General features: G+C 63.8%; 1 protein-coding gene across 1 annotated transcript in view; it reads left to right on the forward strand.

Moving 5' to 3' along the window:
• Nucleotides 1-8,890, forward strand: part of SHANK3 (SH3 and multiple ankyrin repeat domains 3) — a gene marked incomplete at both ends in the record, with an annotated part of 330,722 nt that extends 321,832 nt beyond the window's left edge. The window contains one exon of the mRNA XM_080358124.1: nucleotides 8,347-8,890. Within this exon, the coding sequence (XP_080214250.1) occupies nucleotides 8,347-8,890 (544 nt within the window). The remainder of the gene's footprint in view (nucleotides 1-8,346) is intronic.
• Between the last annotated feature and the right edge of the window lie 2,978 nt (nucleotides 8,891-11,868).

Genomic DNA, 11,868 nt, shown 5'->3' on the forward strand with positions numbered 1-11,868 from the left:
TGCTGGTTTGCACTGTGTAAGAAGGCTGATAGCAGGCAGGTATTTTGTAGAGTCCCGTTTCATTTAATAGGTGTATTTACTGTATGAAAACTGGCATGATTCGTGAGGATTCATGATTTGCAGAACACATGAAGTTTTGGGGGACATAGGACAGTGCAGAGGGAACCAGCCAAGCCCGGTGAGTGACCTGCACGGGAGCAGAGGGTTCGGTGCTGACAGATGAGAGCAAAAGCTGGTTGTTCCAGCCCAAGAGCACCGTCCCCATGAACTGCGGCCATCTGACGGTGGCAACACTCCTGATGGCTCCAGTGGCCCGCAGGCAGTGTGTGAGGAGCAGAGGCTGGTACTGAGTGGTGGGGCTGGTGGTGCTGCACGAATGAGTTGCCGTTGCCTGGTGCGGGTGCTGGAGAAGGCTGAGGACACCAGGGAAGGGCTGGAGGAGGGTCCAGGGAAGGGCTGTCGGCTCGAGCACTCTGCACGGCCCCGGCAGAAAGGGACGACCCGCAGTGACGGCTCCTGCACGTCGTGGAGCTGATCACGGGTCTGTGAGGCTTCCTCAGGTCTGCGCTGCTCCTCCAGAGCCTGACCACAGGCTCGCTGAGCAGTGGAGGTGGGCAGGGACCCCCGGAGAGCCCTGGTCCTCCCTCTGCTCAGCAGGCGCACCCAGAGCTGTGTGCCCAGGACACTGTCCTGTCGGGTGTTCCTGCCTCCGGGGGTGGAGACTCCAGCACCTCTGTGGGCACCCTGTGCCTGTGCTCGGTCACCTCACGGTGAAGGCAGGATCTTGTGCGTTCAGACGGAATTCCCCGTGTTTCAGTGTGTGCCTCTTGTCCCACCGCGGGTGCCGCTGGGCAGGGTCTGGCTGCGTCTTCTTCACTCTCCCCGTCTGGTGTTTCACAGAATCACAGAATGTCAGGGGTTGAAGGGCCCTGGAAAGCTCATCCAGTGCAATCCCCCCATGGAGCAGGAACACCCAGATGAGGTTACACAGGAAGGTGTCCAGGGGGTTGGAATGTCTGCACAGAAGGAGACTCCACAACCCCCTGGGCAGCCTGGGCCAGGCTCTGACACCCTCACCCCCAACAAGTTTCTTCTCAAATTTCAGTGGAACCTCCTGTGTTCCAGTTTGCACCCATTGCCCCTTGTCCTGTCCCTGGTTGTCACCAGCAGAGCCTGGCTCCATCCTCCTGACACTGCCCCTTTCCATATTGATCCCATGAATGAGTCCCCGCTCAGTGTCCTCTTGTCCAGCTCCAGAGCCCCAGCTCCCTCAGCCTTTCCTCACACGGGAGATGCTCCACTCCCTGCAGCATCTTGGTGGCTGCGCTGGACTCTCTGCAGCAGTTCCCTGTCCTGCTGGAACTGAAGGGCCACAACTGGAGAACTGATATTTGTACAAGCTGGGGAGGTCCCCTCCAACCTTCTCTTCTCCAGGCTGAGCAGTCCCAGCTCTCTCATCTCTCCTTTTGTGTGAGATGCTCCAGTACCTTCACCATCTCTGTGACCTGCACTGGACACTGCTCCAGGCGTGCTCCGCCAGTGCTGGGCCCAGAGGAGGGGTCACCTCGACCTGCAGCACCCCTGCGCCTCCCGCAGCCCGGGACCCCCACAGCATCTTTTCCTGCAGGGACACGCAGGCAGCTGCTGTTCAGCTTGGTGTCTCAGCACCCCAGCTCCTGCAGCTGCTCAGCCCAGCGTGTGCTGCCGGGTGAGACCATTCTCAGCTCCTCGGGTGCGGGACCTCGCGCTTCCCTTGGCCGAACTTCACGAGGTCGCTCTTGGCCCATCCATCCAGTGGGTCAGGGATGCTCTGCGGGGCCACAAACCCATTTGGTGCATCGGCTGCTCCTCTGTGGTGTGTCACCTGCACAAAATGTGTGTCACCTCCACAAAAGGTGTGTCACCCGCACAAAAGGTGTGCCATCTCCACTGGCTGCCCCGCCATCCAGGTATTTAATGAAGACACAGAGGAACTGGCCGCACAGCAGCCGCAGGGTTGTGCCCACTGGAGTCACGAGGCTCCAGCTGGACGTTGCTCTGCTGCCCATGGCCCGTGGAGCCCGGCTGCTCAGCCAGGTCCCAACCAGCCTCCCCTCTGCCTCCCCTGCTCCTGAGGCTGCTGGGGAGACGCTCCAGGGGGTCTTACTAAGCCAGAGCAAACAAGGGCCCTGGCTCATCCCTCAGCAGGCCTGTTTGGTGGCGGGAGGCTGCCCGGTGGCTCAGGCTCATTTCCCCTTTGGGAAGCCGTGCTGGCAGCTCCCGGCCGTGTTCTCATCCTTGGTGTGTTTGGAAACGGTTTGCGGGATGATTTGCTCCATCACCTCCCCAGGGCTGCTGCGAGGGTGAGCAGCTGCCGTCCCTGGCGCTGCTGCCCTGACCCGCGGCACGGCTGCCGCCGCGGAGCCGTGTCGTGCAGGAGGCACAAAGCGATCGTCCCACGCTTTTGCGGCTCCTCGGCTGCTTGTGGAGAACACGAGCTTTACTGCTCAGGCACAGTGCGGGTGCTGGGCCCCTTCACAAAGTCTCTGACCCCTCTGAAAGCTCCTTATGAAGCTTTAGACCAGTCGTGAGTGTTCAGCGCTGCCAGGAACACACGAGCTGTGCCCGAGGTGGGGATCTGTGCAGCCCACAATCCGCAGGACTGGGCTGCCGGGGCTGCAGGACTTCACGCACAAGTGCTGCCCGCAGGCTCTGCTCTTACTCCTGCTCGGAGACGCCGTGCGGGAGTGCGGCAGCCCCTAGAGTTACAGAATTTACCAGTTCTCTCCCGCTTTGCTCATTCTGGTGTTCATGTGAAGAGCCCTTCCAGTGCCCCTTCAGCATCCTCAGCCCCCCAGACGCCCGTGGAGTTACCACATCGCCGTCGGGGGGCCAGGACATCGGGTGCAGTTAACCCCGCTAGGCTGTGTCAGCGTTGCAGGTGCTCCCTTGCAGCATCCCGTTGTTTTCCTGCTGCGAAGGAGAAGCACGCGGAGGTGCCAGATTGATCTTCCCTAGCGAAAGCGCACAAGTGGAGTCCTGAGAACAAATGACAGCAGGAAGTTCGATCGCCTTCAGTGGAAAACCTTCTCGGTGGTTCTACAGATCAGCCTCGCGCTGCTGGGCACCTTTTCCCTGTGGGCTCGCTTTACGGGGATGAGCTCATCCTCTCTTTGGATTATTCTGCTGGAGCCAGGAGGACATTTCTTGCCGAAGCTCAGCAGGGAAGGAGGAGCGGGGGGTGGGCAGCCGGTCCCTGCGCACAGTCCGTCAGGCTGGCAGCTCCGTCCGCCACTGCTGGAGCGTCACCCGAGGCTTCCAGAGCCTGTCCTGTCTGAATCCTGCCTTCCCCCTCCCTCGGCACGGATGGGTCTCACGAGACAGTTCTGCAAGACAAAATCCTTTTGGAATGGGAACCGTAGGTGTGCTGGGTCTCTCCGGGACAGGCACCGTTCTGGGCAGGAAGCCTCCAAGCATCCTTCTGCGTTTCAAGCAAAGAGGGGATTAGTGTCCAGCTCTGCCCCAAGCCCAGCCTGGCCGTGGTCACAGCACCGCTCTGCCCTGGGTCACCGAGCCGGTGAAGTCGCCAGAGCAGCCTCATGTCACCCGACAGCCATGGCGGGAGGACAGTCCTACGTGCAGATTAGTGGGAAGGGATGGGGAGGCTTCTGAGGGCTGCTGTAAAAACACCTGCAAGCCAGGAGCAGCAACACAGTTTGCGGAGCAAAAGCGAAGCGTTTCTTCGGAGCGTGAGAAGCGCGTTACCGCTGTTGCCGAATCTGCCCTCGCCTTGAAGAAATTCAGACTCAGAGACAGAGTTCAAAGGAGGAATCCTCATCCATTAGGGACTCGGTCAGGAAACCTGCTTTTTAATATCTTCAGTGAAGTACTCCCAGGAGGCTTAATTAGCTGTCCTACAAATGTGTAATCCCTCTTTTCTTTGGTTAGAACTTACTTTTTCATCAAGCTGGTGTCTCTTTGCTTGTGAGACGCCTCCCGTGAGACCCGTCCTCCCCCTCTGCTGCTTCCAGCTGGTCGCTGCGTGTGCCGGTGCGCAGATCGGGCCCTGCCTGCTGCATCTCACCAGCCTGGCGCTTGTGGCCACCCCAAAGCCACAGCCCAGCCCCGCGATGTCCTGCTGCCGGTGCTGCACCGCTCCGCATCCCACCCACTGCTGGTGCTGCACCGCTCCGCATCCCACATCCCACCCGCTGCTGGTGCTGCACCGCTCCGCATCCCACCCACTGCTGGTACTGCACTGCTCCACATCCCACCCGCTGCCACTGCTGCACCACTCTGCATCCCACATCCCACCCGCTGCTGGTGCTGCACTGCTCCACATCCCACCCGCTGCCACTGCTGCACCGCTCTGCATCCCACATCCCACCTGCTGCTGGTGCTGCATCGCTCCGCATCCCACATCCCACCTGCTGCTGGTGCTGCACTGCTCCACATCCCACATCCCACCCGCTGCTGGTGCTGCACCGCTCCGCATCCCACATCCCACCCGCTGCTGGTGTTGCATCGCTCCGCATCCCACATCCCACCCGCTGCTGGTGCTGCACCGCTCCGCATCCCACATCCCACCCGCTGCTGGTGCTGCACTGCTCCACATCCCACATCCCACCCGCTGCTGGTGCTGCACTGCTCCACATCCCACCCGCTGCTGGTGCTGCACTGCTCCACATCCCACCCACTGCTGGTGCTGCATCGCTCCGCATCCCACATCCCACCTGCTGCTGGTGCTGCAGCGCTCCGCATCTCACATCCCACCTGCTGCTGGTGCTGCAGCGCTCCACATCCCACATCCCACCTGCTGCTGGTGCTGCACCCCTCCACATCCTACCTGCTGCCAGTGCTGCACCGCTCCACATCCCACCTGCTTGGAGGAGAAGCCTGAAGGCAGTGCCAGAGCTGCCACGTCCCAGCTTGCAGGGCCACCCCGGCCACCAGCAATGCTGCTGTCTCCGGACTGCTGTCTCCCGACCCCCGGCGGGAGCACCGCCAGAAACGGAACATGAATCATTTCATCTTTCTTATGAAGCTCCCAGTGCCACTGACCCGTTGTTGCCTAAAGGAGAAGCGGACAGCACCGTAGCGCTCACAAAACCCGGCAGAGCCCGAGTCCTCAGCAGCAGCATCCCAAGGCAGGCAGCCCGTGCTGCCTGGCTGCAGCCGCAGCTTTCCACATCCCCAAAGGGACACCTGGCGCTCGTGAACCCCTTTGGCTTGCAGCTGGGACTCAGAGATGCTCAGGGCAAACTGAAGCACCTGTGGGGCAAGTCCCTGCTGCCCGAGCTCATGTACGAACCCCCTGTGGTGCAGAAGGTCTCTCACCACGCGCCATGCGGAGCCTTGCGCCAGGAGCTGGAGCACACGGTGCGAAGCTGTGCAGGAGATCTATGGAGCGTGTCACCGCCCTCGGAAATTGCTGCTGCAGCCACCACCATGCATCCTGCAGCAAGGCTCATGCACGGGTTTTGATGTGCTTTCCCAACTATAGGGAAGAGGAATCTTCCAACAGTAACTCTGTACAGCTGATCCTGTGCCTTGGAGGCAGGGCCCTGGCTTTGTCCCCCGTGTCACCCGCACTGTGCCCGAAGCGCGTCCTCGTTCATCGGTACCACCCAAAACGGCCTCAAGTTGCGCCAGGGGAGGTTGAGGTTGGATGTGGGAACAATTTCTTCCCCAAAGGGCTGTGGGGCATTGGAACAGGCTGCCCGGGGCAGTGCTGGAGTCACCAGCCCTGGAGGGCTGGACAGACAGACATGAGGTTCTCAGGACATGGGGCAGGGACAGGATGGGTTATGGTTGGACTCCGTGGTCTGGAGGGGCTTTTCCACCCAGAATGATTCTGTGATTCTATGATTCTACGCCTCGCGGGCTCCGGCTGCCCCAGCAGGGCTGTCGGACTCACAGCCGGGCGTCCCCCTGCGGCCCAGCGAGCACGTCCTGGTGCCCCGAGTCCTCAGTACCCTCCCGCTCCACTCTTTCCTCCCACAGGCCTGGAGGTCCCTGTCCCTCTGCCCGCCCTGGGCAGGTTCAGCACGCCCTTGGCACACCCTCTGTCTGCGGCCGTTTCTGTTCACGTTTGCCTTTTGTGAACACGAGTGGCCAGAACTGTGCTCAGAGTTTCAAGTGATTGTTGTGGTGTCTCCTTTGGCGACATCAGCACATCCTTGTGTCTGTGGGAAACACAGACCGGAGATCCCGCAGCGTTTCCTTCACCGTCCTGCAGCCGTGCCACGTCCGTCCCCCCCGGTCACCCCTCCTGGCTCTCGGCAGACCCAGAACTTTCTCTCCATCGCTTCCCGCAGAGCAGGGATCCCTTGCCAGCCCTCCAAGCAGGACATGGGATTTTGTGCTGTCACTTCTCGTTCTGTTTCTTGTGGCACAGCCCGCAAGGTCGTTCAGCTCTTCCTCCTCTGTACTGACGGAGCTTCCCAAACGTGACTCATCACCATGCTTCTTCACAGCCCTCTTGCTTTCTGCGCCAAGGGGGCAGGGAAATAAGAATAAGAGGAAACGTGTCTAAGCCCACAGACTATGAGCAGCCCTTCATATTAATGTTCAGCTACTCTTCTTGGAGCCATGTCGCTGGGAAATCATGAGTGGTGATTAACCTGGCGCGGTGCGGGGCTGGTGCGGTGTGTGCGTTGGTGGCAGTGCTGGTGCGGTGTGTGCCTTGGTGGCGGGGCTGGTGCGGTGTGTGCATTGGTGGCAGCAGGCGCTGCAGCTCTGGGCTCCTCTTGCCAGCAGCAGCTTTCCAGAGGGTCCGTCCGTGCCAGGAGGGACCCAGGACGGGGCAGAGGCTGGGGGTGGCAGAGGAGCCGTGCGGGGCTGGGCTGCACTGGGGGCACTGCTGGTTTGGTAGCCGGGTGCCGGGGGCTGTGCTTCCTTGTGTTGGATCGGCCAGTTTGGAGGACGAGCAGACTGACGTTGCTGACCCAACGAGCGGTCATGGCATGGTCAGCAGTGAGATAACCGGCGCAGTGCGGTGACGCCATGCGTGCAGGGGACCCGTCCTAGGCCCATGGGACCATCCCCGAGCCACCGCGGGACCCGGGCCTTGCCGAGAGCCCCCCTGGGAGCTGAGAGCCACCTGAGCCCACCCCGGAGCCGGGACCAAGGTCCCTGTGGGCTCAGGGTGGTGCCAGGACAGCGGGCGGGAGGGAGCCCCAGGTCCCTCCCACTCACAGCGCCGGTCCCAGCGCAGTCACCGTGGGTGCTGGTGGAAGGACACCCCACAGGGCACCGCGAGCAGAGCTGGGACTTCGCCAGACTGCGGCACTCGGCTCTTGCCCTGGCAGGCGTCAGATCTGCTTCTTGCTGCGTACCCGGAGCAATTGCTCGTGCCAGGGGACGCGATGGAGGCGAGAGGCGATGGCAGGAGGCAGACGCGCCTGCACCGGGGTGTCCCCGCCAGAGGCTCTGTTAGCAGTGAGCGCTGCAGGAGGGGCTGTCCCTGTCCCCTGCCCAGCGCCATGGCAGGTGCCACCATGACGCAGAGGGCAGGATGGGGATGTGGTGCAGTGCAAGGGGGACGCCCGTCCAGGCGCCTCCAGGCTGCCTCACCCACAGCGACGGGTGACGATCAGACCCTGCTGCCTCCATCCTTGGGACGGTGGGACGGTCCTCCCGTCCCCACACGGCACCTGGGGAGGTTCCGTCTTGTCCCAGGAGGGGCCGATGTGCTTGGGAGCGCTGGCTGCTCTGAGGCCGTGGCAGGACCGAGAGCTCCCTGATGGGTTAGCGAAGGGACACGGGGGTCCCCAGCGGGATTAGGTTCAGCTCTGCTGCGGCTTCTTGCTGGGCAGCCGGTGAGGTGCAGGCTCTCAGGCTGCAGCGTGGCTTGTGTGTGGCCAGCGGGGCCACCGTCCGCCACAGCTGGGCTCGCTGGGCTCGCTGGGCTGCAGAGCCGCGGCAGCCAGAGCAGGAACCGAGGTTCGGATTGGAGATCAGGAAACATTTCTTCCTGGAAAGGGCTGTGGGGCATTGAACAGGCTGCCCAGGGCAGTGCTGGAGTCACCATCCCTGGAGGGCTGGACAGACGGACATGAGGTTCTCAGGACACGGGGCAGGGACAGGGCTGGCTTGTGGTTGGACTTGATGAGCTGGAAGGGGCTTTTCCAACCAACGTGATGCCGCGGTTCTGTGCTGAAGACACTTGCTTGAGCGTGTTGTGCCCCCGGGAGCGCCCCGGCCGGGGCGGCCTCGGCTGAGGCGCCGCCGTGCCCCCTCCCCCCGGCTGGCCCAGCTCTCCAGCCCCCGTGTGTTTTGTGTGTGTGCTGCCGTGTCTGGGCACCTCGGCCTCACCCCTGCCCTCTGCTCTCTCCTCTCTCTCTCGCTGTACCGTTCTTTCTGCAGACTTTTCAGTAGTTTAGGAGAACTCAGCACCATTTCCCAGCGGAGCTCCGGGACCACCTACACAGTCCGACCTGGCAGTCGCTACCCCGTAACCCGACGTACCCCCAGCCCCGTGAAGCCGGCTCTGGATCGGACAGAGCCCCTCAGCACCGTCCGGCCCTACGGTCTCACTCCTCCCACCATCCTCAAATCTTCCAGCCTCTCCATCCCACACGAGCCCAAGGAGGTGCGCTTTGTGGTGAGGAGCGTGAGCGCCCGGAGCCGCTCCCCGTCCCCGTCCCCCTCGCCAGGGCCGCCCCTGCACGCCCTGCACCCGCCTCGGCCCTTCATGCAGAAACCCCTCCACCTGTGGAACAAGTACGACGTCGGGGACTGGCTGGAAAGCATCAATTTGGTGGAGCACCGAGACAAGTTTGAGGACCATGAGATCGAGGGCACGCACCTGCCCGCCCTCACCAAGGAGGACTTTGTGGAGTTGGGGGTGACCCGTGTGGGGCACCGGATGAACATTGAGAGGGCGCTCAAGCAGCTGGTAGACAGCTGACCGGCCCCGGCAGCGCTGGCCTCTTCCAGAGCCACCGCGGGGGGCGTTTCTACTAGACTAATAAAACCCACTTTGATTCTCTTTCTACTCTGAGCACTGCACTGAAGGGCGCGGAGCCCAGCGGCTCCCGCCCGCTCCCCGGCGTGCCACGCACGCGCGGCCCCGCTCGGCCCCGCCGGCCCCGCGACGCCTTCAGGACAGGGAATGTTGCATGAAATACATCCTCGTTTCTGTTCCTCGGAGAGTCTGGCCTGTATATCGCTTGTGTGCTCTTCCCGGGGCGTCGCCGGGCCGGCGGGGCCGAGGCTCCGCGTGCCGCCGGCGCGGGCTCCCGTGGCCGCGGCAGCGCCTGGCCGGGGCGGGAGCGGCAGGGCCAGCGGTGCAGGGAGAGCCGAGCCGGCTCGGGACAGGGCGGTGCTGCCGGCCCGGCGCTGGCCGCGGCGCCCGGCGGCGACAGGTGACAGGGACGGCTGCGCGCCCCGCCGCGGCTCGGACAGGCCGGGGCGGCCCACGGCGTGGACACCCCGAGCCGCTCCGAGCCGCCGCGGCGCGAGTGCGGCGGGGCAGGGGACAGGCAGCGCCGGCACTCGGCGGCGGGGGCACCGCGGTGGCCGCCCTGGCCCCGCGCAGGCCGCGTCTGCCGGGTCGGCGGTGGCTGGGCCGCGCCGGTGCTCGGAGGGTCGGGCTCTGAGTTCGGGCGCGGCGGCTGCGGGGACACCCGCGGTGACCCCCGGACCAGCTGCCCCTGTCCGAGCCGCCCCGGGAGCCGCCGGCGCTGCCGGGACAGCGGCTCCCCCGCCGGCTCCTGCCGCTGCGCTGCCTGTCACCCGAGAGGGACCGAAACCGCATGGACAGAAGCATGTTTGGGGATGGCGGAGGGAGGCTGGTGGGGAATCCAGCAGAAAACGCTTTGCCAACGTTTTCGGGGGGGGAGGGAGGAGGGAGATGTTTTATTTCCTCTTGGTTTAGGGTCTTGTTTCCAAGGGGGATGCGTTGATGGATAATATATAATCTCCGTGCATTTATATAGAGAGCAGCTGATGATCTACAAGAGATGATATTGAACTACAGGATCCCCACTCCATCCTAGTCATCCTTATTTTGCATCTTTTTAATCAGCTATATATTTGAAAAGAGAGAACAAATATCTATATATCTATATCTATAGCTATAACCACCTGATTTTGTTATAGTTTTCCTAAATCTCTATATCTCTAGACTTGCTGAGATGCTGGCGAGGCGGTGCCCGCACCCCTCCCCCGGGACGCCCATGGCTCATGGGGCTTTTTAGTGACTGAGTGAATGTTTAAGTCTTTTTTTAAAAAAAAAACACAAAAACCTATCCCAACAGCTCCTTCCGAACACTCTGGATTTTAAAGATTGAGAAACACAAGACGAAACCTGTTTTTTGGGACACACCGAGTCTTCCACCCCCCGGCAGAGACCCACGGAGCTGGTGCTTCCACCACCCGCAGACCCGACGCCTCTGGCAGGCGTCGGGCACCGGCCCCTGTCCCGGAGCCATCGCTGCCGCGCGCCCCGCTCGCACGGCACCGCCGCAGCCCCGTGGCACCGCCGGCCCGGCCGGGGAGCCGCTGGGGCTGCCGCGGGCGGCCGTGGGCAGCGGGGAGGCCGGTGCGCGGGGCTGGCCGGGCTGGCTCCCGCCGCGCCATGGGGGCCACTGGGGCTCGGCGGGAGCCGGAGTGACCCGTCAGCCCCGGCGCTGGGGAGGGCTGTCCCTGCCCCCGGCATGGTGCCAGTGCCCGCGTGCCCCCTCCAGCCGCAGCCAGCAGCTCAGGAGGGGGTGGCTTGGTGACCGGTGTTCCCAAAAAGCCGAGTCCCCCACAAAGGCATTAACTCTTCTGGTGCTAGAGGGAAGGACAAGGAGGTTCCTTCTGACCCTCACACATCTCTGAACCTTTACAACCCTCAGCCAGGGAAAAGGCCCCGAACTGGGGTGGGGGCAGTTCCTCCGGCACACCAGCCCTCCCCGGGACGGATCCTGATGTGTGCCGGCACACCAGCCCTCCCCGGGACGGATCCTGCCGTGTGCCGGCACACCAGCCCTCCCCGGGACGGATCCTGCCGTGTGCCGGCACACCAGCCCTCCCCGGGACGGATCCTGCCGTGTGCCAGCACACCAGCCCTCCCCGGGACGGATCCTGCCGTGTGCCGGCACACCAGCCCTCCCCGGGACGGATCCTGCCGTGTGCCGGCACACCAGCCCTCCCCGGGACGGATGCTGGCGCACCCCGGTGCCGTGTCCTTTTCCCTGAGCTCTTGCTGGGCACGTGCCCATCGGCTCCATCCCGAGGCTTCCGGAAGCCACCGGGCCCTGGGGCTCGTGGCCTGTCCCCCTCCCCAGGCGCCGTCCCGCTGCTCCTGGCTGGGGTCGGCACCCGGAGACGGCGCGAGGGGCTCCGAGCCGGAGCCGCGAGCAAACAGCCTGCGCCCCGCGCCCCAGGGCACCCCGGGCCCCGCGCCCGTGACCTGGTGAGCCGCACGGCGCCCGAACCGCGATAGCAGCCATGACGTCTGCCTGACCCCGCCGCCTGGTTACCAGGTGTGCCATCGCACCCCATCAGGCGTCCCCAGCCCTGTCTGTGCCAACGCTGCTGCTGTCCCGTGTCACCTGCGGCGGGACGCCGCAGACCAGCTCCTGCCCCTCCCGCCTCGCTGCCCCGTGGCCGCAGCCCGGCCCATCGTCCCTCTGCCGCCGCACACCCACCCTCCGTGTGCCCGCTGGACCCACCGTGTGTCCTCTGCCTTCCCAGCACCTCCACCCTGCTGTGCTCCTCTCGCCTTCATCCCTCCCGCACATCTCCCCCTCCACCCTCCCGTGCATCTCCCCATCTCCCCCTCGGCCCCTGGGACCCCAGCCCCGCACGCCTCGCCCGCAGCCCGCAGCATGTGCAGCCGCATGCAGCCGCCGGCTCAGCACCCTGCACCCCCGCACGCCCACTGCCTGCGCAGGCAGG

This window comes from Nesoenas mayeri, assembly GCF_963082525.1.
Source record: "Nesoenas mayeri genome assembly, chromosome: 1".
NCBI lineage: Eukaryota > Metazoa > Chordata > Aves > Columbiformes > Columbidae > Nesoenas > Nesoenas mayeri.